The sequence below is a fragment of the Sphaerodactylus townsendi genome, linkage group LG01 (assembly GCF_021028975.2).
Source record: "Sphaerodactylus townsendi isolate TG3544 linkage group LG01, MPM_Stown_v2.3, whole genome shotgun sequence".
Classification (NCBI taxonomy): Eukaryota; Metazoa; Chordata; class Lepidosauria; order Squamata; family Sphaerodactylidae; genus Sphaerodactylus; species Sphaerodactylus townsendi.
Window position 1 is genome coordinate 32,085,837 of NC_059425.1, and position 25,813 is coordinate 32,111,649.

The window sequence follows — 25,813 nt, forward strand, 5'->3', positions numbered from 1 at the left end:
GTGGCTCTCGAGCCACAGGTTCCCTACCCCTGGACTAGCCCAAGTTCACCCAGCTGGCATGTGTGGGAGTGCACAGGCTAATCTGAATTCCCCAGATAAACCCCCACAGCTCTGGCAGCAGAGCGGGGAATGAAACCCGGTTCCTCCAGATTAGAATGCACCTGCTCTTAACCACTATGCCACTGCTGCTCTCTAGAGAAGTATTCCTTCTATTTCATGTCCGTTTAAAAATACTTCCAGAACAGTTAAAGGCATGAACACGGGCACAATGGCAAAATCCCATGTTACTGTATTTTGCTTTTGCCATGTGTCTGTCGATATTTTTTCCTGTACCAATGTGCTGCAATACCAGTTCAGAAATAAGGATAAACTAAGTTGTGCGGGAAGAATTATGGGAGAAGGAATCTGAGTGACCCTTGTGCTCATTTCAGATTTATGACAGACATTCTTCATGCAGAATGAAGGCAGGGTGAAACTCATGACAGGGCAGAACCAGGGAATGGTCACTGAGCAGAATGGAGGAAATCCACATAGGCTTTCTTAGAAGAGGCATTTTGCTTCTCATACCTCTTTTATGATGGCCAGAATGTCAGTGGCCCCTTCCTCACATGCAAAATAATGCACTTTCAGTACATGGTATAATGGTTCAGGTGCTAGACTAGGACCTAGGAAACCCAGGTTTGAATCCCCACTCCACCATGGAAACTTTCTGGGTGTCCTTGGGCCAATCATAAACTCTCAGACCTGATTCTGGCTAATATTTGGATGGGAGACCTTCAAGGAACACCAGGGGCGTGGCAGACAAAGGCAAACCCCTTGTGAATGTTGCTTGCCTTGAAATCCCTACGAAGTCGCCAAAAGTCAGCTGTGACTTGATGGCAAAAGAAAGGTCTGTATCTTTAAAAATAGTATGCTTCTCAGAACTATTTTTTTTTGCATAGTTGTCTTAATTTCATTATTTAATTAAACTACCCGTTAAAATGCATGCGGTTAATTAGCCATTTTAAATCAGTTATCAGCTATCGTGTTATATTTTTTCCCCTGCATTGGAGCCTGGAAAGTTTGAAGAATTGCTGATAATAGCATTTGGTGTAGCAGAAAGATTAACCTACTAAAGTCATGCTTGATGATGCTTTTATGTAAGGAAAATTGGCCTTCCCTCTCCTACAGTTTGACGGTTGCCATAGCAACAGGGGCACTGAGTTTTGAGAGTGTGCGCTTTTAAATCCTGAAATGAATTCCATGCACAAGTTGATCTGTCGCTTTCTGTTAATTTTTTTCTGCCATCAAAGATAACTTGCTCCACTCTCCTAAAAAGTATTTACCTGCCCAGTGATAGTCATAGAAAGTCTACCACCTAAGGGCTTTCCCCAAGTTTTAAAAAGAGCAGATTCCCCCCTTCCCCCAGCATTGTTTTGACACTAACCTTCCTCTCCCAGGACGTGCCAAGAGATAGGAGAGGGGGCTTGCTATAGAATATACTTACACTACTGTTTGCTGCTTTTAATCACTACCCTCATTATTATTGGGCTAGATACAGCCTCCAGAGTCATGGGCAAACTTCAAAGGACAACATTTTTAAAGAATTGCTTCCTGCATCTGACACAGAATTTTGTGGCACCATAAAGACAAAATGAATTTGGTCAGCCTGAACTGACTTCGACGTTTTTCAAGAAAAGCATTTTGAAAAAAAGAAAAAAAGTGAATATTTTCAAGCAATGGCCAGGGGCTGCTCTGGGAGAACAGAATAGGCTTACTGTTGATTTGTGGCAACATTTTTTTTTGTAATGGGATAAGAGATTTAGTTGCACGACTAGTATAGAAATGGGGCAAGAGGGCTAAAAAATTATGTCACTCAACTATGGGTGATGTCATCAGCACTAGCCAGTAATGGCCAAGAAAGTCATGCAGTTGCATAGCACTCACTGTTGATGAACTGAGAAGGGTGGGTATTGCATTTTACCCAGCAACAAAAGTATTATAGCTGTCAAGATGGGTGATCACTGATCTCTTCTCCCCCTCCCCACCCCCCAACACCACCATGCAGCCTTGAGGAAAGGCCTCTGGATCTCACTGAACTTCCAACCATTGCACTAGGGGGGAAAAACAGCCTGGGAAGGCACTGTAGGAACATTTTGCAAAGTACAAGAAATGAATAATGGAAGGCAAATGGAAGCTGCTTGCTCTTCATTTGCATAGCTGTGTGGCATATTGGACGTTTCTTGGACTTGCTTATAAAGCGATTGCTTTAGCAGCTTTTGCAAACAGATTGATTGCCCTTTTTTAATTCACTTCTGCTTTTAGCTTATTAACTCAGTTCCTTGGCGCGCTGCCGTCACCATCTCTTCCCACTGACAATTTGCCAACTTCTTTTGCCTTTACCAGCTTCTTTATAACTTGATCAGTTATGTGGTTGCTTTGTGTTAATAACTGTTGACTTGACCATGGTGTGGTGAGGTGCTAAAAGAAGGGGAGCCAAGGCTGTTGACCACAAGGTTTGATTGTGCGTTCTGTTGCTGCAGCCAGACTGTACTAGATTCCAGCATGAGAATTCCCAATAAAGTTTCCGGCACAAAAGTAGCAGGATGTGTTCATAAACACTTGGTAAAATGATCCAAGATGCTCCATGGCACAGAGTGGTACTACGCAGTACTGGCATCAAAGCTATGTTCATTACCTGAGTTCAGTCCAGGTGGAAGTCTTGGCTCATTCCACACATGCAGAATAATGCACTTTCAAACTGCTTTCAGTGCTCTTTGAAGCTGTGCAGAATAGCAACAGTTTCCCAAAAATGGTTACAAACGTTTATTAAAATAAAACCAAGATTAATGTAACATCAAAGAATCTACTATGTAATAAAGAATCCCTACCTATATGTTAAAACAAAATAAAGGAGAGGATTGTTTGAGCAACGTTTGTGTCCAATGAGTGTTTTTTGTCACTAACACACATACCCTTTTATTTTTCTGGCTCCATGGGGTGTATTATGTTGCAAGGGGGTTATTCTTAGGAATCCTAATTTTTCATTTCTCCAGTGGTAACACTACCTTTATCTTTTTAAAATAATCTAAGCAATAGCATGTGAAAATGCACATCATCTCTGATACAAAATATTTGGTTTTAGAGTATATTGAATGTATATATCTAGAATTCCTCTACAGTTAATTCTTCATGTGCATGCTTAAACCTGTATATAACAAGTTATTGACCAGCACTGATCAATTAACCTATGCAGAGCTTGGATAATTGAACTGTTATATATGAATTCTTTGCAGAGTGCTCTTTATATTCTCAGGTTTTAGTATCAATAGATGGCTTATTTGTGCGACATAATCCATAAGACATTGAAAGTCTGGCAACTCTGAGGCAACAACAGAAGTCATGTAATACCATTTAAGACCACACAAAGCATAGATATATCCTACATAAATAAAGCAATAAATACCAAAGTGTGTAAGCTTCCAAGTTCTCCAGAACTATTTATCTGGCTGAATTATTTTTGTTTATTAAAGGGGAGTAGAGAAGAAAATAAAATTGCTCAGACCACGATCTTAACATACCTTTGTCAGCAAAATGCTTTTCTGACTTCTGTGAGCACAAGGTGTGGCTAGTGTTGGTTTGCACCCTTGGCACACTGGAGGAAAACAGCAAAACCTGGAATTCATCTCATTGAATATAACAACCAGTAGTTTTCACACTCACGAGATGGTCCCTTAGAAGGCTGATGATGAAGGACAAATGAAGCCGTCCTTATATTAGCAATGCTGACCCATTAACTGTAGCTGGTACACTCAGTGTAAGCTAAATTCCAATATTATTACCTAGTGAAGCTCCCATGGGTCTTTCTCTTCCAGGCTCATTGTCCGGAAGAATCAACTAAATTCTGATATTTTTAAAGTAGACCAAAAAAAAAAAAAAGGAAATTAGATGTGTTGATTTATAGTAAAACATGTTGTGTAGTTAGTTAATTTATAGTCTGGCTTTCTCACAGAGGCTCAGATATACCGCCCTTTGGGGAGGGCGGTATATAAATTGAACAAATAAATATATAAATTGAACAAATAAAAAAGAAAAGCTGTGTGTCTCCCTTTATTACGGTCCGCCAAAATAATACTATACAAGTTTGCAAACTTTGAAATAATGATACTGATCTAACTGTGTTGATTTTGTTGTTCCATCTGTAATGGAGCAAAACTGTGTTATGGATGGAGTTGGATCAAAGACATGTGCAGATCTGGTCACTGAAATCTGCCAGCACATCTAGCCATGTCAGGGTTAGAATAGGTTGGTAATAACAAAGGTGGTTGCTTTGGATAGCTTTTACAGAGAACCTGCAGAGATACTAGATTATCCAGGTATGTGTTTTAGACTTGATGATCAGTTAAGACTGATTTGGAGTAAAGCAGGCTTCGGCAGTAGTTATGGAAAGGCAGTAACTGGGAATTGGTTTTCTATCCCAGCAATGAGAAACGGCGCAGGGAGCAAGAGAACAAGTACCTAGAAGAGCTGGCAGATCTGCTTTCAGCCAACATTGGAGAGATCGACAGCCTAAGCGTCAAACCTGACAAATGCAAGATTCTGAAGAAAACGGTCGACCAGATTCAGCAAATGAAGAGACTCGAGCAAGGTGAGTCAGCAACATCCTGTGGTTTTTCATTGGTGTCCACTGTGGGGTGGGGTGGGGGACTGTGTGGGATTCTGAGGAGCGGGATACTGAGGCATGAATGTGAGCCTTCCCTTTCCCCCGTACACACCAGCCAGAATTGATGTGAATGCCCCCGGGCAGATGAACTTGCTGATGCACAAAGGACTTGTGAGGTTGGATGTACCTTACGCCATCATTTTATCTTGTTTTAAGACATGATCACAGGAAGTGCAGTTGCTTTTTTTCCTAACCGTAGTTCCTTATGCTTGGGTTAAGGAGAGGATCAGAGACATCCTATCTGATTGATAATTCCAGTTTGTAATTTGTACCCCAGATCACAGATCCTCACAAACAACAGTAGATTCCATTCTACCGTGCATGGGAATCTACATTCAGTACCATGATATCGAGAATTGGAGGTGAGCGGGAGGTAGTGAAAGTAGCAAAGTTCATACTGGAGGTCCAAGTTCAATAAGCTTGAGAAATATTACCGTAAAGGACAATGTGCAGGAAAATACATGCGATAAAGCCTTACTTTGCTTTCTGAAAGCAAATTAACCGGGGAGGGAGCAATTTTGAGTGAGACTGGAAGGAGGGAGAGGTGCTTAACTCTTCCCTTATCTGCCCTCACTTGCTAATTATCACTCCCAGAGCCAGTGTGATGTAGTGAGTAACAGCAGTAGGCTGTTGTGTTTAAGAAGCAAATTCTGCCCAACTCTGGGTCATAACATATATGGTTCTCAGATGCAGACTTGAAGCTTTAGAGAGAGATCTAGCATGTAAAATGTATGTTACTGTGGTATTATCCTTTCTGCCTTCCCCTGTTGAGTGTGTCTCTGTTGGATGTGTAAAATGACCCTCTGTCTGTACACAACAGAAGTAGTTACGTAGTGGGATTCAACAGGTTCGCCCCACTTCAGCAGAACCGGCTGTTAAAACGGTGCTTGTAAACAACCAGTTGTTACATTATTTGAATCCCATCACTGGAACCGGTTGTTAAATTATTTGAATCCCACCACTGGCCATCCTCAAAATTGTTCCTGTTTCCATTTAAGGGCTAAAGTGGAGGTTATGGCAGAAGATGCATGATTGGATCTTCCATGAGCTTTATAAAAAATTGTGGGGAGGATGATTCAGATTAGGGTTTAGTGCCTCTGATGCGAAGCTGACTTTCCCCCCTGTCTTGCCCATTACAAACTGCCCCCCCCCCAACCTGGAATAGAATTATTGGGCATAACTTTATGTTCCACAGAACCCTTTTTGAGGATGGAGGGGAAAGAGGCCCATATTGGCACGGGAGAGAGAACTGAGATATCTGAATAGAATAGTTCTGTCAATAAATAATCCAGCTTTTTTTCTCCACCACTTAAATGTCTTTGCTTTCCCAATTGTTCCAGGGTGGGAGCTCTGCCCTTCTTGTTTCTCCTCCCACCCTGTGGCTAAGCCCTTAGCAGCCGGGAGCATGAGAAATCGTTGCTTGCCAGTGGCTTGCCCTGGCGTCCCTCTGTGCTTAGAAGAGAGAGGAGGATGCTTGCATTTCTTCCTGAATAGAATCTTGCCTGGTGGCAGTAGCAGTTCTTTCAGAGGATGAGGTGTGGGGTGTGTTAACTTGTCAGTTTGCCAGGAGTCGAAGGCTGTGCTCAGCATCCCAAGGAAAATTTCCTGTGCTGGTGAAGCCAGCCCTTTTATCAAGAAAGAGGGAGCAGAGAGGTCGTGGCTCCAAGGCTCCTTTTCCAAGAGTCACCCCAAATGATCTCTGTATTTCCTGCATCTTTGATCTGTGACATGTTCACTTGTTAGCGTGGTCTTGGTGTGTGCCCTGTCATGAATGCCACCTGGAGGTTCCTACTCTGCTCATCTTATTGTCAAAGAGATCTGTTTACAACCATGGATATCCTTTTAGACAAAACATTGGTGGCCTGTCTGCTTTATTTTTAAAATTAAATATCGTTATTTCCCTGGGGATTATTATTGAAAATAAAATGGCTGTATTCCAATTTGCAAGCTTACGTTGTTGTTCCCCATGGTGGGGGATGGGAGATTTTTTTGGTTTGTTATTTGATGAAGAGGGATAGAAATTTTTGCAGAAATTGACCCTATATGCAATAATTCCTTCTCAACCCTAAACCTGCTTTATAGTCACACAATAGATAACACATTTATACATTAATTATATATTTGTTTTTCCCATGTTGCAGATGAAAGTTGGGGATAATTTTTACAGGCTTTTGGTGTAATTGACTAACTTTTAATTTGGGAAGTTGTGATAAGATAGTTGTTCATTCTTTCATTGATTAATCTTTAATGGCATATTATGCGGGGGTGGCCAACCTATGGTGCTCCAGATGTTCATGGACTACAATTCCCATCAGCCCCTGCCAGCATGGCCAGTTGACTTGTGGGAATTGCAGTCCATGAATATCTGGAGCGCCATAGGTTGGCCACCCCTGGGGTGGTTGTTATTTTATGTGGTTCTGCTTGTGGGATTTTGCTACCATTCTCTGTTTTGTCTTGCTTCTGCTTGATAACTGGGTGGTGATTGTTGTGTTTTGTACTTGCGTGATACTATGGAAAGGCTGATTTTGCTGTTTGCTGTGTTTTGAATTTTTTAATTGCAATGTAAACTGTTTTGAGAATAATATATGTGTTAGAGAGATGGACAGACACTTTCTCGTAATATTTACACAAAACATTCTGAATCTGGTTTGATAGGAACTGACATACATACATATTTCAAAAGTTCCTGGCATCTCTACCGGTAGTTAAAATGATCTCAAACAACAGAGAGGCTAGGAAAAGCCTATTGAAGAGATGGGTGTTACTCATTCAGAGCAAACCATTGGTCAACTCCAGCCCAGGCAGACTGATGGCCCAATTCACTGTTAGACATCTTCATATTTCATTAGTCAGGTGGAGGTCAGAGGTCAGTGAGGCACATAGTTTCAGTCTCTGGTGTCTTTAGAAGGGTTACCAAACCCCAACTTTTGGCTCCTGCTCCCGCCTCTGCAACCAGCAGCAGAAAATTTCAAAAAATTGTCATGCAACAGCATGACATCACTTCTAGAAAAAAAAACTAGAAACGATGCCCAGTCCTCTCTAGGAATTGCCTAAAACCCTACAGTTTAACAGTAGGACTTCCAGTGATTCCCAGAGAGGCATGATATCACTTCCAGATGACATCACTTCCACAAGTGATGTGTCATGGGTGGTGCTCCCCCATTCCCCCACTCTGGACTAATCTCTAGTTAAAAAGATCTCACACCTTAAAAGAGCTAGATTTTACAGTTCTTTTTAAAATGTTTCTGTTTAGTCTTCACATAGTATATCAAAGTTGATCGCAGTAAATTCTATCTTTGCCCCTGTCACTGCCAGCTAGGCTGACAAACTACTAATGTTTGATTTGGAGCATTCTGCATAAGACTATGCCATAGTTTTCTGCTTTCCCCCCCACAGCTGTTCAGTCTAGGCCAGCCCAGATTATTGGAGCACTGTTAAGCATTGACAAGGCTTTTTCTTTTTAAGGATGAATTCAAGGTTCTCCTTGGATGCCAGTTTTGAAAACAGAATACTGCTTCCACATAAGTTAAACGAATTAAGCATGGAACTTTCCCCCCTGTTTCTGTGTGGGTGTTTGATCTTTCTGGAATAGCATTAATATACCATTTTAGGCTACATATAAGGGAGTCATTGGCTTGCTATTATTTTAGGAATGATAATGCTGAACACAGATTCTGTGCAGCGTTGTTGGGGATGGGGGAGGGAGCAAGGTAGTTTAGCACGATCCGTGCTGAGTAACTGTGATAGATCAGATTTCATGCCCAGTAGAGATGGAATCTGAAGAGGGTTTTCTAGCAAGGGTACGTACTTGAGAGTTTCCTGCTTATTGGCACTCTAGCATTCATTAGTTTTCTTGGCATCGCACAGCAAGGCTGAACATTAACTAGGACAAGCATTATTTTACTGTGTAGTTCTCTTTGAGCTTTGCTCTCCATTACCAGTTTAACTGCTTCTTCTGACCATGTTGTTTGAGGTAGGTGGAGGGAAACATCACTCTTTTTCATTCTGTTTATCTCTGGACCATTGAGCATGAAAAGATGGCAGAGAAACTGTCCATTGCAAATAGCTTTGTGCTGTTCGCATATCCATCTTTGAGCAGGCATTGTGGTGTTTGTCACTTTCGGGCTTCTTTCTGTTCCCAAGCAATCTTTGTTCCTCACACCGTAGAATTTGTGAATGCCAACTGCACGTGACCTTTTTCAGCCCTGCTGCTATCAGTGATCTTCACCTTCCAATATCCGTAGAAATGTAAGTGTGACTGTATTTCAGGCTGTCTACTAAAGATGTTTCTGTGGCACTGGTGTTGAATAAACATGCTCCCAAAAGTGTGTTCCACTTTGGGTCTGTTTATGCCATTCCAGTTATTGTGTCTTTTGCCAGTTTCAGCCACTGGAGACCTTCCCAAGAATTCGAAGACCAGGAAAAGACCACTGATGTAGAATCCTGACTGAATCCTGAGGAAGAGTTGGCAGATGAGAGTTGGGATCGGGGGCTGATCTTCATATCTGGCAGTGGTTTACATCTGAGTGCCAGATTCTAGAGACAAATAGCAGGGGAATGACATTCCTTCCTTATGAGCTTCTGCAGACAATTGCTCTCTGAACCATGATTTGTAGTTGCATGAATGAGTGCTTCAGCTTGGACACTCCCTCCTTTCCGTCACTATATATTTAACGTTAGGCTATATCGCCTTGTGCTTACCAGCATTCTTTTTTCACTCACCCGTTAGTTCTTCACAAACCATCTTGTTTTTTTACCATCCAGAGTACTATACTATCAGCTGAGTTTAAAGCAGAGCTACTCTGGTAAGATGAGAAGGTCTAGTAGTCTTCTTGCACGCACTGCATCCTCCTAGCACTTTGGAAAAGAATACTCTCCACGCAGGATGTTCTTTCCATAGGAAGGTTTTACTTTAGCAGTTGCAAGGTTACACAAGTCTATGCCATACAAGACTATAAGACTATACAGAACTCTTCAGGAAGAACAAAGTTGAACACACACTGAACAAGACTCAGACTCACTCTGAACTTAGCATATGCAAAGCTTATTTTAAGTTGAGGTTTCAATATAATATTATTGCCATGAAATGCAGGTTTGTGATCTGTTACATGATTTCTTCAGCAGTAAAAAAGTCAAATATTATTGCTCATCCTTCAACTGAAACTTAGGGCTTCCTTCCTCCCACTGCTCAAATATTTAGCCAATTGGCCATGCTGGCAGGGGCTGATGGGAATTGTAGTCCATGAACATCTGGAGCACCATAGGTTGGCCACCCCTAGCCTAGATGCTTTCGAAGCTTGCAAGGAGTGGTGGTTATAGCTGAGACGTGGCAGTTGAGATTCCAAGAGACAGGTACATAGGAAATCATGATGCTGGATTCATTAGAGCTTGCTAATTCCTTTAACTTTGTTTAGTTATAATACATATTAATTTTTTACTATGTTCATTATAAAGAGCAGCAGCAGCAGGAATTCAGCACAGTGAGAGAATCTTATGATACTCTCAGGCCGTTTCCGCACGGCCCATTAATCCATCGCCTGGGCGCTAAAAACGCCGCCCCCAGGCCGCCGTTTGCACAGGCGCCACTGCTGCAATGCAGCAGCGGGCGACCTCGACCGCTTCCTCCTCTCCAGGGCGTGCCTTCAGGTCGCTTTTAAAACATACTAACCCTTTAAGGGGGGGTTGTTGTTGGGAGGAAGCGTCTTTCCTGGCGGCGCGGTCGCGCGTAACCGCGCCGCCGGGAAGACGCTGTCTCTCCTTTGCGCCCCACTCACAATGTCCTCTTCGAGTAGGTCTGCTGTTGGCGTGCCGCGAGCCCTGCCTCACAGTGTCCCTCCGACCTCCAGGGGTCGGAGGGCAGCGTGGGCGCGGCTTCGGACGCCCAGCAAGGCGACGCACCTAATTTGAGGACATCGTGGAGTGGGGTGCAGAGGAGAAGAAGCGGCTCCATCGCGAGGAGCTTCCGCCTGCCGCCTGTCGGTTTCTGCTATGGCCACGTTCGCGATGCTTGCATGTGCGAACGAGAGCTTCACTTCCCCACGCCACCAGAACTCTTGGCTAGCGGCATGTCGAATTACCGGAGGCACAGTCTTGGCGGAAACGGCCTCACACATCTGTACATATTGGCAGTGGGTCAATGTTTGCAATGAACAGATTGAATAGAGGAGCTAGGAAAGTGCTCACCTGGAAGTAAACATTAACTCATCTGGGTCATATGTCCCAAAGTGAGACTTCTGTGTGTATGTGTTCCTTTGCAGTTATCTCCTTGGAAGAAATATGCAGCTATGCGAAGATGGTACTCATCCATGCCTGGGGCTTTGCAAAAATATTTTAAAACTCTTAATTCTCTGAACACGTTGATGCATGTTACGCAGATGAGATGGATCTGGGCTGTAATTGCTCAATGTGAGGACTCTTCATATGCTCAGAGATATTTGATACTTCTTTTGTATTTGGAAGAAATTACAAGGCTCAGCCCTAATTTGGATTATATAGATAGCAGTCCTCTCCCTTCCCCAGCATGTGCTATTGAGAGGTATACTACCTCTGCACATGGAGGTTCCATTTAGCTGTCATGACTATACCTTTTCCCAACCAAATATATATATACATTCAGTAGTTGTTTGGCGGATGTGAAAGTAGCATGTTTAAAGTAGTCTCAATTCTCTAAAAGCATTAAATAGCCTTTTTAAGTATCATTGTCATCGAAACCATTATTCTGTGCACCATGAAACATTGAACTTTGGTAAGTATTTATAGTGCCTTGAATGATTGTCAGCAAAAATTGCCTTTTTCTATAGTAGCACCTGCCATTTTCTTCCCTGTTCAAGAGCCTCTGTGCTGCTACAGTCATTTTAAGAATGTTTCCAGTAGTTTTCTCTGTTTGCAGCTCATCCAATGAACATTTCCATGTAAAATTTGGATGAATAAAGTTTGTTTATCCTGGCAATCCCACACATGTGTGGTTTGTATATTTTGTTTGTTTTAAATTAGCAATATTCAAACAAGAAGAAGAAGAGTTTGGATTTATATCCCCCCTTTCTCTCCTGTAAGGAGACTCGAAGGGGCTTACAATCTCCTTTCCCTTCCCCCCTCACAACAAACAGCCTGTGAGGTGGGTGGGGCTGAGAGAGCTCTGAAGAACTGTGACTCGCCCAAGGTCACCCAGCTGGCATATGTTAGAGTGCACAAGCTAATCTGGTTCACCAGATAAGCATCCACAGCTCAAGCGGCTGAGCAGGGAATCAAACCTGGTTCTCCAGATTGGAATGCACCTGCTCCTAACCACTACACCATGCTGGCTCTCAAAGCTTCAGAAATTGTATTTTAGAAAAGCAGCCACTCAGAGGACTGGTCTACCTCCAATTCAGAAGCATTGGGTAGGCGGTCAGGTCTACCCATTACTTTCAATTGTGGGTAGATCAGCCCTCCTTCATCTAAGTTTTACATGGAAATGCCCATCGGACAAGCTGCAAGCAGAGAAAATTTCTGGAAACTTTTTTTGAAATGGCCATGTCAGCATGGAGGCTCCTGTATGGGGAAGAAAATGGTGGGCACTGCTATAGAAAAAGGCAAGTCTTGCTGGTAGTCATTCAAGGCACTATAAATGCTCCCTTATCAAAGTTCAGTGTTTCATAGTGTTACCTGAAATGGTACTTTTGGAGTAGGGAATTATCAGGAGCAGAGTCTTTGCTTAGCAAAAGGTCAGGCAAGCTCGAGGTCTTTGTTGCCTATGTATATCAAGAGCAGCTTTTGCAAGGAATTCTGCAGGAGAGTGAATAAAGTTTAACAATTTTATTTAGAGATAATGGGGGTACATAAACACACAATAATCAAAACAGCAGAACACACCCACAGTCCTAGGATATAAGCAGTGTTGGGTGGATAGGTTTGGAATAGATGAAGGGGATTGGGGAGCAAGGGTTATAGTCACCTGATCTTGGAGCAGAATTGTCCAATAAACTGAGCTGAGTGGCCCGCACTTAGCTCTGATAGAAGAACAATGTGTCATGGAATACAACAGACAGAGAGATGTCCAGAGATATTGAACAGTGGCTACTGGGAGAGGGAGCTTGTTATAGAGGAAAATAGACCCTCAGGATTACACAGAATGGCCCTTGATCTCCCAGGACAAAGAGGACTTCAGTCTTTCTGGAGAAAGTCAAGAGACAATCGTCAACCTCAGTGGTTTGAGTGGTTGAACTCCAATTTAATGGTTGAAGCATTGGCTTGATGGGCCAGGGTTGGGAATGCTTGAAAGGAAGAAGGTAGCTGATGAAATTACAACTATAGAACAATGACAGTGCAAATGAGGAGGTTGTTAGCGAGAGGTTAATCAGAGGAAGAAGTTGCTGGCAGGAATACTTGGGGCAAACACATTAAGAAGACCTTTGTCTCTGCAGGGGCTGGAGATGGGAATGTTCCCGGGCTGGAGATGGGAACGTTCTCCAGAGCAAGGTCATTGTACTCTTCAGGCAGGGTGTGAGATAAGTGTTCTGCATGTCAAATATGGACGAGGGTATGTCCAGACAGGTTTTTCTGCATCCTTGTGAGTACACTAGCCAATGCAGAGAATGGGCTCCCCATTCTGGCACTGCACTGCTGGGCACCCCAAGGGTTGGCAGTCTGAATAGAGACACTGCTGTCTTAAAAGCAGGGTTCTCCCAACCCTCCATTGGCTGGTCTGGTAACAGTAGTGCACAGAATAATGGTTTTGATGATGATGGAACTTTAAAAAGACTCTTTAATTCTTTTAGAGAATCAGAAGAGGGGGGAGAACTATGGGCACTAGGACCACAGTGGAGCGTTCCGCTTCAAAGAAGATCTGGGAAGCAGTGACAGATTAATTCACAAATCTCCTGAGATCTTTTGGTGACTCGGGGTATAATAGCTATCAGTAGGCTCTGTGCGAATGAACAAGAGGAGCCAATTAGGAAAAGGGGGCATATTTGTTGCTACTGACCTTTCAGTGGATTGAGGGGAAGGGTTTTAAATTAAAAAAGAGGCTGACTGAAGTCCCTTCCTTTAGCAGGCTTCTCTGGCTTTTGGAGCAGACTTCTCTGTTGATTGGAGCTCTCTGCAAACAGCAAAGTTGTGGATCAGCAGGTGGAAATGAGCAATGAATGGAAACAATCCACAGCTAAGCCTCCTCTTGCCAAATGTTCACTACAGGCAGTTCCTCCTGTTGACAGATGTCTAAGTTTGCCTCTCCTGAATGTTTTGGAGATCAGCTCTTCCTCCCCACCCCAAAGGATCTGATTTATTTCTGTCCCTCAACATAGCAGGAGGAGCCCCAGAGAATAGAGGATGTATTCTAAGTCCAACCCGCATGCATACCTATACATCAGTTGAGGGCCTTTCCTCTGTCCCCTTCGCATGCTGGGTTGCCGATGTTTAAAGTATCGAGCAAATGCTTTTAGAACAGATTCCCGGAGTTGGAGCACTTCCAAGGCTAGTAATGTACAGTTGGCAGGACTTGCAGTTTGCGGCTGTGGCAGCAATCTGAGGTTCATCTGCCAAGACAGCCATAAACGCAGCAAAGGAAGGGGGCCGGGCAGTTAATTTTTCAGTACTCTGCCATCCCACAAAGGTTGTACCACGATTGTGAGCCAGTGCAGCCCTGTGAAGGCTGTTTTTTCAAGCAGTCGCACTCTGGGAAGGAGGCTGAGTAGAAGAAGAGCGGCTCTTTGGATGAGGTCATAATTTGTTGTAGGGGTGTGTAAGTGAATGCGTAAAAGGGGTTCAAGACCTGCATCTTGGTGCAAGCCATATCGGCTTGCTGTTGATCCCCTTTTTATGGGACTTCTGAGTGCCTGGCTAGATCAGATCAAGGTCTGTTTCGTTCAGCTTTCTGTTCTTGGTGTCAATCAGCCGGGGGCCCCAGGTAAACTCCCTGGAAGGCATGAAGGTAGCAGTCATCCCTTGTCTCCGGCACCTGATGTTGTGAGGTATTGTACCTCTGTACGCAGAGGCTCCATTTAGATTTAGCTGCCATGGATAATAGCTGTTGATAGGTAGGCCCTGTGTGAATAACAAAACTGAATTTTAAAATCTTGTTTAACAACAGTCCTGTGGCCCAGAGTGACTTTTTGTTGCTATTCTGCAAAATGTGGGCAGCCACCAAGAGAATCCTGCTTTCCTCATGGATGCCTAGTTATGCCCATTCCGTCCCCTTTGTGGTATAAGATATGTAGTTTCCCAATTTTCTAAGGAAAGTTTCCTGTGTAGTGTAGTGCTTAGAGTGTCAGACTAGGAGTCGGGAGGCCCAGATTCAAATCCCCATTCTCCATGGCGGCTTAGTGGGGGACCTTGGGCCAGTCGCACACTCTCAGCCTAACCCACACCACAGGGTTGTTGTTAGGGTAAAGATGGAAGGAAGAATGATGATGTGAGTGCCTTGAGTCCCCTTTTTGGGAGAAAAATAAGTTATAAATGATCTCAGCGGACTGAAATGGAAATTTCCGTACTGTTACAAATCCTGTTCCAAAGAAGAAAGAATGGACACTGCAGGAATATATTGCTGGAGTCTCCGATTTAAAGGGACCACTAGTAGAGGAGATGGAGAAAACCTAAACACTTTAGAGATCTGCTGCCAGCCAGAGTATTGGACTAAATGGTATGAAAAGTCTAATGGTTTAAAGGACAGGCTTGCTTTGGCCCATGGAACAGCACTCACTAGCCATTGCTTTGTTAGCCTGTGTTGGCTGAACTTGTCAAGAGCCAGAGTGGTATTGTGGTTAAGAGCAGGTGAATTCTAATCTGGAGAACCGGGTTTGATTCCACACTCCTCCACCTGAGTGGCAGAGGCTTATCTGGTAAGCCAGATGTGTTTCTGCACTCCTACATTCCTGCTGGGTGACCTTGGACTAGTCACAGTTCTTCAGAACTCTCTTAGCCCCACAAGGTGTCTGTGGTGGGGAGAGGAGGGGAAAGGAACTTGTAAGCCACATTGAATCTCTTTACAGGGTGGAAAAATGGGGTATAAATCCAAACTCTTCTTCTTCTTCAAAGTTGGGACAGGTAACTTTAGGATGGCAATTAGCTGTTGAGGCAGGTAACTTTAGCTGTTGGGGCAGGTAACTTTAGGATGGCAATTCAGAAGGATATAGGGAAAAGCTCAAAAGATTTTCTTATTACAGGGCTTATGAGATCAAATTTTGAAAAGTAATAGTATCTGTTTATAGAGGTATGGGAAATTAATTGTGTTCTAACATAATAATCGCCTCCATAGGATAAAGGGTTTACTTTAAAAGGAGGGTCATTTTATGCATATGTAGCCTCCTATGGTTTTCTCATTGGAGGCAAAATTAGTACCCTTTCTTTGTTACAGCTTTGCAATGGGAGCTCCCTTTCTAGGGGTCCATCCTGTGGATGTGACTTTAGTGTTTAAAAACCATAGTTTTTATGGGGCTGATCTCATAGATCTTTGCCCCAGAACTATCCTCCCCTCCTCCTCCTCCTCCCCCTAGGGTTCTAGTTATATTGTAAAAGACCTGTGTGTTCAGCTCCACATTATAAAATGTGTTCAACTTCACCCATTATAAAATCCATGGCTTTTATAGTCTCTTGGTCCTCTTTAAACCTCCATCAAATTTTGATGGGCCCATCACATGAAAGAGGCCACACATTGGATTAAATTTTTTGTACTAAGCAGTTGAAGGAAGGCCTGGCTTGGGGGTTAGAGGTTCAATGTGAAGCATAGTCAGACCACTGCATACTTAAAGCCAAAGCGAATGCTTCTCCAACACCCCTGTATGAGAAGAGGCCTGGTTAAAACGGTCCGCCCAGAAAGGCTCATGAATCATACTGGATTACAAAATGCTCTGGGGGGTTTTAGGATCCCAAACACATGCTCATCAGAGACTGCAGTGGGAGTTTGGAACTCAAAGCTCCTTGAAGCTATCAACCAGGCTGTCCCTCTATGACCACTCCTGCCTCTGGGGCATAAACTTTCCCCTATCCATCTTACAGAGGTGGGTGACTTGAAGAAGAAGAGTTTTGATTTATATCCCCCCTTTCTCTCCTGTAGGAGACTCAAAGGGGCTTACAATCTCCTTGTCCTCCCCCCCTCACAACAAACACCCTATGAGGTAGGTGGGGCTGAGAGAGCTCCGAAAAGCTACAACTAGCCCAAGGTCACCCCGCTGGCGTGTGTTGGAGTGCACAGGCTAATCTGAATTCTTCAGATAAGCCTCCACAGCTCAAGCGGCAGAGTGGGGAATCAAACCCGGTTCCTCCAGATTAGAATGCACCTGCTCTAAACCACTACGCCACTGCTGCTCCTAGGTCTGGGAGACATCTAGAATGAGGCCAGCAACAAACTTCTACTGAATCTGACAGATTATGCCTTAGAGCCCTTTGGGAGACCTATGAAGCAGTGAGGATGGCAGTAAAGAATTAGTACTATGCTGCAAATATATCATCTGCTAGTTCACAGCAATCCCAATTGGTCAAGGTAACTCAGCAACTGCTGACATCAAAATCTGAGCCTTTGTCGTCTCAGGAAGAGACAATTAGCTGTGATACTTTTGCTAAGTTTTCTGCTGACAAAATATTGAGAATATGCCTTGATCTGGGTGACATTCACACCAGAAGAAAGGCCTAATATTCTGCCTGGTCTGTTTATGGATCAATTTGACCGAGTTCCTATGATGATAAGATCTTGGGTGTTATGATCAGCCCATCTCTGGTTTGACCCTGCCATGTCTGCCATCTGGGATGCGGGATCCTCTTTCTGTCCTCATCCCCACCCACCCCTTTCATTGCTTTAGTTGTACTTTCTTACTCGCTGTACTTTTGTTTCCAGGCAATGCCTTTTCAGGTCATTAGACACCTGCTGTTGTGGTTCTTGCCTTATTGTGGAATGTAGGTTGTTTTGATCTGGGGGGAGGCTACATTGCCTCTGGACCATGGGACTGGTGGGTGCCATTCCCCCTTGGGAACTGGTAGCCAGGGGTGATGTTATGTGACTTGGGGGTATGATGTGGGGTATAATGGTGCTTTGTTGCTTGTGCTTTGGTCTTGCAATAGAAGTCTAAATGCTTATTCCTGAAGCTGTTTCCTAATAAAGAAATCATCTGAACACAGAATCTTGTTATTGAACAGGCCAGGGGCACGACACTGGGATGGGTGAAGGCCACTTACTACCTGCACTCTGGATTCTTGCCCATCCTTGCTGCTAAAATCATGTAAGGATGACATCAGCAAACCCTTATTATATTGTCTAAATCAGTCAGCAACTCAAGACACCTTCCCATGACCACTCAAAGAGGCTGCTATCTGTCTGCTACTTTAAAAAAAATCCCTACAGAAAAATGATGTGGCCAATTATCACTCAGAATCTAACCTGCCTTTTCTGGGCGAAGTGATTGAGAGAGCAGTGGAACAGTTCTTGGCGTTTCTGGATAACTCTTCTAGCCTCAATCCTTTTCAGTCTGGGCTCTAGGAAAGAGATAGTCCTGGTAATTTTAGTTGATGACCTCCGTCTGACTGTAGACAAAGATCATGCTCCCTGTTGCTCTTGTTGGACTTATCTGCTGCCTTTGATACAGTAGATGATGCCATTTTATTGAGGAGCTTGGAGTAGCTATCAGGGGATGCCTACTGTATTGGTTCAAACCATTCCTCACAGACAGGACTCAAAGACTTGCTATCTGAGACCAGTTATCATCTGTGTGAGACCTCACCTGTGGGCAGTCGATCTTCCACACTACATTTGTAGCTTTTGGATTTGGATGTCATCAATATGTGAACAATACACAGCTATCTATATCATTATATAAATCTCCTAGTGATACGGTAGAGGTCCTAAATCACTTCAATAAGCTGCTGGTAACAAATTGACCAAAAGCAGATCAATTGAAGCTAAATCCTAAAAAGACAGAGGTAATGTTTGCTGGGGAGGCAACGATGTTGAAGGACATTGTACTCACCACTTTTGATGGAGTTCAGCTGATCCTTGCTTACTCTGTTAAGAATTTTGGGGTTCTACTGGACCCAGAGTTATTGCTGGAGAAGCACGCACGTGCTCTTCCAACCTCAGCCCATAAGATGGGTTCTGCCTGGACCGGATCCACGCCACGATGACATCCAGACTAGATTACTGCAATGCACTGTATATTGGTGTCCCCTCAACATCAATTCAGAAACTGGATCCACCTTCCCATGACCACTCAAAGAGGCTGCTATCTGTCTGCTACTTTAAAAAAAATCCCTACAGAAAAATGATGTGGCCAATTATCACTCAGAATCTAACCTGCCTTTCTGTAAGGATTGAGAGAGAACAGTTCTCATGCTTGGATAACTCTTCTAGCCTCAATCCTTTTCAGTCTGGGCTCTAGGAAAGAGATAGTCCTGGTAATTTTAGTTGATGACCTCCGTCTGACTGTAGACAAAGATCATGCTCCCTGTTGCTCTTGTTGGACTTATCTGCTGCCTTTGATACAGTAGATGATGCCATTTTATTGAGGAGCTTGGAGTAGCTATCAGGGGATGCCTACTGTATTGGTTCAAACCACTCCCTCTAGACAGGGACTCCAAAGACTTGCTATCTGAGACCAGTTATCATCTGTGTGAGACCTCACCTGTGGGCAGTCGATCTTCCACACTACATTTGTAGCTTTTGGATTTGGATGTCATCAATATGTGAACAATACACAGCTATCTATATCATTATATAAATCTCCTAGTGATACGGTAGAGGTCCTAAATCACTTCTTGGCTGCTGTGGTAAATTGACTAAAAAGCAGATCAATTGAAGCTAAATCCTAAAAAGACAGAGGTAATGTTTGCTGGGGAGGCAACGATGTTGAAGGACATTGTACTCACCACTTTTGATGGAGTTCAGCTGATCCTTGCTTACTCTGTTAAGAATTTTGGGGTTCTACTGGACCCAGAGTTATTGCTGGAGAAGCACGTTAATGCGTCTTCCAACTCAGCCCATAAGATGGCCCTTTATTTTGACCTGGATCCACGCCACGATGACATCCAGACTAGATTACTGCAATGCACTGTATATTGGTGTCCCCTCAACATCAATTCAGAAACTCCGGGTGGTGCATAATGCCACAGCTCAACTATTATTGGGAGCTAGATGGAGCAGACATGTTATTCCCATTCTGTAATCATTCCACTGGCTGCCCATCAGCTATCAGGCTCAATTTAAGGTACGGCTATCACACGCAAAGCCCATCATGGCCTTGGACCTTCATAGCAGCGCGGCTGCCTCTTCACCTATGCACTGCCCCAGGAACTTTGCTTATCTGAGCAGTCTTCTGAAGGTGTCAACCTGCAAATGGGGAAAATCAACCATTGCCTCATGCATATGCCCACTCAATTGTCACCCCCGCCATAAGGAATGGCCTGCCCGAGCCGGTCACAAAGACTCCCACTCTCCCGGGCTCTGCAATCTATGCAAAAACTGAAATATTCTATAGGGCTTTTTTACGCAGACAATAGAGTAAATGATTCACAAAATTACCGAGATAAATTATTAGGGGCTGTGGTCTGTACTACACAGTTATGCTTGCTGAAATGCGGGCCCTGTTGTGTAGTTTTTGATCCCCTGAAGTATCATGTTAAAGGCTTATGCTTTGCTTCAGTTCTGTTTTTAGATTTCTGATTGGTTCAGCAACCCAAATCCTGTTGTTTATTGAACACTCCACCCTGCTGATTGTATTGACTCCTGCGTAATTCATCTTGAGTCCAAGTGAGGAAGGCTGACTATAAATTATGTAAAAAAATAAATACAGTTGCAGGCCTTTCGGAGTTATAGCCTCATCCCTGTAATAGACTATATAGTAGTAAGAGAGAGCAGGGTCTTATAATAACAGATCAGGTTTCTACCAGGTAGCAGTAAATTTAACCATGAGCACCAGATGGTGGAACTTAAAGAGTGTGGGCTAAGATGAGAACCTGGCCACTTTCCTTTCCTTTCTTTCCTCCAAACAGGCACTCTTTGCTTCCCCTCCCCTTCTCCAAGCTGCTTTATGTAGCTGGAGAGGAAAGGCCACATTGTTGATTCAGAGATCAAATCAGTGTGATATTTGCTCTTTGGCGGAGTGTCAGGTTTTGGCAGTTGCAGGCCTCACAAAAGTAGCGTGTAAGAGACTTGAAGCAGTTGCACTTCAAAGGCAGTGCCATTCCACTAAAGCATTTAGTTTGCTTTATGTGGGTTGTGTTTTTTCTCTTGATATGCATCATGCCAAAGGAGTTCCCATAATTGATGGCTGGAATGTGTAGAGGTCTTGCAGAACCATAGTTCCTCCGCAGTGTTGCTTGGGCAGGAGAATGTCCCAATGGGGTTGTGTCCAAGTAAATCTGTGTGTCCAGGTAGGTAAAATTTTAAAGGGAATAGATACCATTTAGATTTTCTTCCTCAGGCACCAGAAATACGCTTAGGTCGGCCGTGAGTTCTAAATGTAAAAGATGAGGAACCAGTTTCTGCCATGATCCATCCCAGCCTTTGTGTGATCAAGACACATCTCTCACACAATCCATTATTTGCTGCTACTTCTCTTGTATGTGGAAGTGGAAGAGAGACGAAGGTGATTTTGCCCTACCTTCCCAGAGCAGCATCAAACAGCTACCTCGCCTATGGATTAATCTGCAGCCTCCTAATTAAAATAGGCTGCAACTTGATTTAATTACATTTCTAGGACTATTGACATATGTACAATCAATCATAATCAGGCTAAAACGATCCACATTAAAATCCCACAACCTTCAAAGCTTTACTCTGGCCACCAAAAAGCAGCGTGAAAGAAAAGGATATTGTAGCCCTGCTGGATCAGACCAAAGGGATCTCTAATCTTGCATTTCATCACCAAGGGTGATCAGTCAGAAGCCTCCAGGAGATCAAAAGCAGGTTACGAAAGCCACCGCCTGCTTCTGCCATTGGGCCCCAGAGCCGTTGCTGAACATACCTCCAGAGAACTCTCAGACCTTTTGAAGTCAGGACTGGGAGTCATCGAAAATTGACTGTCTTCCCAGTGTTGCTGCCACTGGGTAAACGGTGACAGTTTTCACTTTTCTGGTTCTTTTGTTGTTGATGTGCTGCTGTGGTTTGTGAATATTATTGATCTGCCATTTTAATAATTTTTTAATGTTGCCCTTCCCCTTCCCACACCTGAAAAGCCTGATGACTGAGACGAGGCATACCAGGGGACTGGGGGTGCACGTTGCACTGGGGCGCGCGCCTGGGGGGCAGCGGAAAAACATGCCCCCCACGGTGCCCCCACACACACTTACCTTCATCAAACAGTGCAGGCTGGAGAAGCGGCCTGTTCCCTTCAGGCTGAAAACGGCCTGGTGGGAACTTCACTTCCCAGGAGACCTTGCAAGCCCCAGGGTTTCATGGGGAGTGTAGTTCCCACAAGGCCATTTTCAGCCTGAAGGAAACAGGCCGCTTCTCCAGCCTGCACTAAGGTAAGGGGTGTGTGCCATGGGCGGGGGGGGGGGGGCGGAAAACACAGAGTGTGCAGCAGGCGCACTCTGGCCCAGCTACGCCTTTGAAGAGGATTCACATCTGTGGACGTTAGCCATGCTGATCCACAATACTGTGAGATCAGCAAATGGGAGTTGTTTTCAAAGACATGTTGTAAGTTTCAATTGGTACAAAGTATAATGGCAAAGCTCCTGTCTGAGTCATCCACTTGAAGTGTGTCGGCCAAGAACTGTGTCGGCCAAGAACTGTGTCAATGACGCTGCTTATCCTTTCGTTTCTGGGCCCAGTTGAAAGTGCTGGTTAATAACTTTAAAGCCCTTCATGGCCTACAATCCTGATGCTTATTGACTGCCATCAGAGGCATAGATCCAAGGGGGCTGGGGGGGATGCACCGGGCACGCGCCCCTGTGGGGGCAGGGCAGGGGCGTTCCGGGGCAGAGGACGCACCAGTGCATCGGGCGCTTTCCCTCCTTGCTACGCCTCTGACCGCCATCTCCTGCTATGAATCCCACATGCCGCTTACCTTTTCAGGCAGCCTTCACCTTGTGGGGCCCTATCTTAGGATTGTCCATAAGAAGAAGAAGAGTTTGGATTTATATCCCCCTTTTCTCTCCTGCAGGAGACTCAAAGGGGCTTACAAACTCCTTTCCCTTCTCCCCTCACAACAAACACCCTGTGAGGTGGGTGGGGCTGAGAGAGCTCCGAAAAGCTGTGACTAGCCCAAGGTCACCCAGCTGGCCTGTGTGGGAGTGTACAGGCTAATCTGAATTCCCCAGATAAGCCTCCACAGCTCAGGTGGCAGAGCGGGGAATCAAACCCGATTCCTCCAGATTAGATACACGAGCTCTTAACCTCCTACACCACTGCTGTAAGGCAACAACAAGCCTTTCCTTTTGGTAGGCTTAGTCCTCTGAAAAGAGACTTGCTGTTGTTATTTCCCCCTTTGGTAATTTTATGAATTTTAAATAGGTTTTATGAATTTTAAATAGGCTTTATTGTTACAGGTTATAACTGATTTTAGGTTACATTAGATATTATGATTTTTACGAATGTTATGTTGTAACCCACCCTGAGACCTTCAAGTATAGGACAGGATATGTAAAGTAAATAAATATTACAACATTTATTAGTTGCCTTTCTCCCTTGCAAAACTTAAGGCAGCTTACAGTATAACAAATTTTTGAAATATGTATTTAAAACAATATAAATAAAACAACAATTGTAAAAGCACAGATGTCCCCCTGCTGCATTTTGGAAAGCATGCAAGACAGTTCTGTTTCAGAGTGCATTTGGTTGGGGGGCGGGGGGTTTAGCTACTTGAGCAGATATGGCTGTGCTTTCAGTTTGCAAGGTGTTATGCGATAATGGACTGTTCATGTTTTGCGTCCTTGCAACTGGTTGCAGCTTGAGTCTGAGGAAATAAGGCAGGACATACAATTTGACAAGCAAAGGCAAAAGGGGATGATTCGAACATAGACCTGCTGCTGGAAATGCCCCTGTGTATGACCTTACTGGACTCAGGTGGAATAATGAGAAAGATGCCCTTGGCTGATCTGAGAAATCAGAATGGGAGAGGAAAATTCTTCATTCTTAAATTGCCTCTGAGCTTCTTTATGTTGTTTATGTATTGGAGTCTGAGTGTGGGTAATGCAAAAGAGAAGGCAGAGGAAGAGTGTTTGTAAGTCAGATGAGTATTCTGGCCAGTATAGGTTTTATATTCACATTCCAGACTGGCACATGTAACATTCTTAAGTTTTGTTTGTGGAACAGCCAAACAACGATATGTATTGTCGAAGGCTTTCACGGCCGGAATCACTGGGGTGTTGTGGGGTTTTCGGACTGTATGGCCGTGTTCCAGTAGCATTTTCTCCTGACGTTTCACCTGCATCTGTGGCTGGCATCCTCTGAAGATGCCAGCCACAGATGCAGGCGAAACGTCAGAAGAAAATGTTACTGGAACCCGGCCATGCAGCCTGGAAACCCCCACAACACTCCCAATGAAGAAGTAGCAGCTTAGGGCTTCAGGAATTGAAACCAGCAGCACAATCAATATTTATCAGTAATCAAACTAATTGTGTTGACATGCTCAAATGTGTCCCTGCCCAGTAAACTCAGTTCCTAACAAGAGATTGAGGTAAAGAACAGGAAAAGGCATCTTGAGAAAACTTGTCTGCTATATCCAAGGAATTTTACTGAAATAATTGAGATTTCTCAAGAAACAAACACTGTTGGGGCACACATGCATTCCAACAGTTGGTGGTATCCAGTTCAGTTTAGGAGATCCCCCCCCCCACAGCAGTCCAGCACACAACCCCATTTTTATTGACCTAGAAAGAACTCCTCACCTGTGTGCAGTCATGGAAATTTCTAATGTAAAGTCCAGAAGAAAGATTGCAGTGTCAAAACTGTGGCCTTCTACTCTTGTTTCCAGACCCACTTTTATACCTTCCCGTTCAGAAATGAATAGCACTGTCTTTCGTAATACAAGTTCATGTCCCTTTAAGCAAGCAAACTATGTAACTCCGGGCTTCACAGTCACACCACTGAACTAAGGAGATTTGAATATATCAAATTTGGAAGGAATCACGTTTGGGTAACTGGATGACATCTGACAATTATTATTTAGAGTTGTGGATTTGCATATATTTGTTCAGCCGTGTTAATCCATTTTAAATTCTATTGTGGAACATAACTAAGTTCTGGATTTCACACCTGATGATTTCTAAATCTTGTAGAACGACTTTGCCTAGGATTAGCTGAGGTTAGTAGCTTCAGATGATTACCATCGAGGTTTTTTTCTTTATTTCTTCCCAGTGCCAATTCCCCTGGTACTCGGAATGGTATTACATGTCATGATGTAGTGCAGGGGTGGCCAACCTATGATGCTCCAGATGTTCATGGACTACAACTCCCATCAGCCCCTGCCATCATGGGAATTGTAGTTATGAACATTTGGAGCACCATAGGTTGGTCACCCCCTAATGTAGTGGGTTCTGAATGCTGTACTTTCACACAAACACATGAAAATACTATATGCTGAGTCAGACCTTTGATATTTCAAGGTCAACAGTATCTACGCTGAGTTGCAATGACTTTCCTGCCTCTCAGGCAGAGGTTTTTCACAATACCTACTACCTGCTCTTTTTAATTGAAGATGCTGGGATTGAATCATGGACCTTGTGTATACAAGTCAGATGTTCTGCAACTGAACTATTATCCCTCCTCACGGCCATTTCCTTTTCAAGAGGTGGGGGAGTCAAGAAGTGGCGGGCAGTATTTAACCGTTGTAATATTTCCCTGTGATTGATCACAAGATGCTTCCTTAAACGACTCACCTTTTGCGTGTGGTGTGCGTGTTACGGCGACTGTATGGATTAATGGGCCCCCAAACATTCTATTCTTGCTTTGAACTTGCAAACTGGAGGCTGTGGTTTTCTTTTATTGTGTCAATCATGTTGGGTCTTTCCTCTTTTCATATGGCCTTCAGCTTTTCCTAGCTTTTTATTGCCTACTCTGATAGGCAGCATCTTTCCATGGTCTGTGAGAAACCTCTGCCCAAGATGGTTTTTAGCAGAAGGCGCCAAGAATTCAGCCAAGGAGAATTCGGTATACCAAGCATGTGTTCTGTCACTGAGCTTCCTAGTTCCCAGGTTCACAATTCTCCATCC

The 25,813-nt window shown here is 43.9% G+C and overlaps 1 protein-coding gene across 9 annotated transcripts in view; it reads left to right on the forward strand.

Annotated features, from left to right (window-relative positions):
• NCOA1 (nuclear receptor coactivator 1) overlaps positions 1-25,813 on the forward strand; it is a 353,900-nt gene that overhangs the window by 239,898 nt on the left and 88,189 nt on the right. For all 9 annotated transcript variants that reach the window (XM_048516939.1, XM_048516949.1, XM_048516888.1 and 6 more), the window contains one exon: positions 4,461-4,627. In XM_048516939.1, coding sequence (XP_048372896.1) covers positions 4,461-4,627 — 167 coding nt within the window. The remainder of the gene's footprint in view (positions 1-4,460; positions 4,628-25,813) is intronic.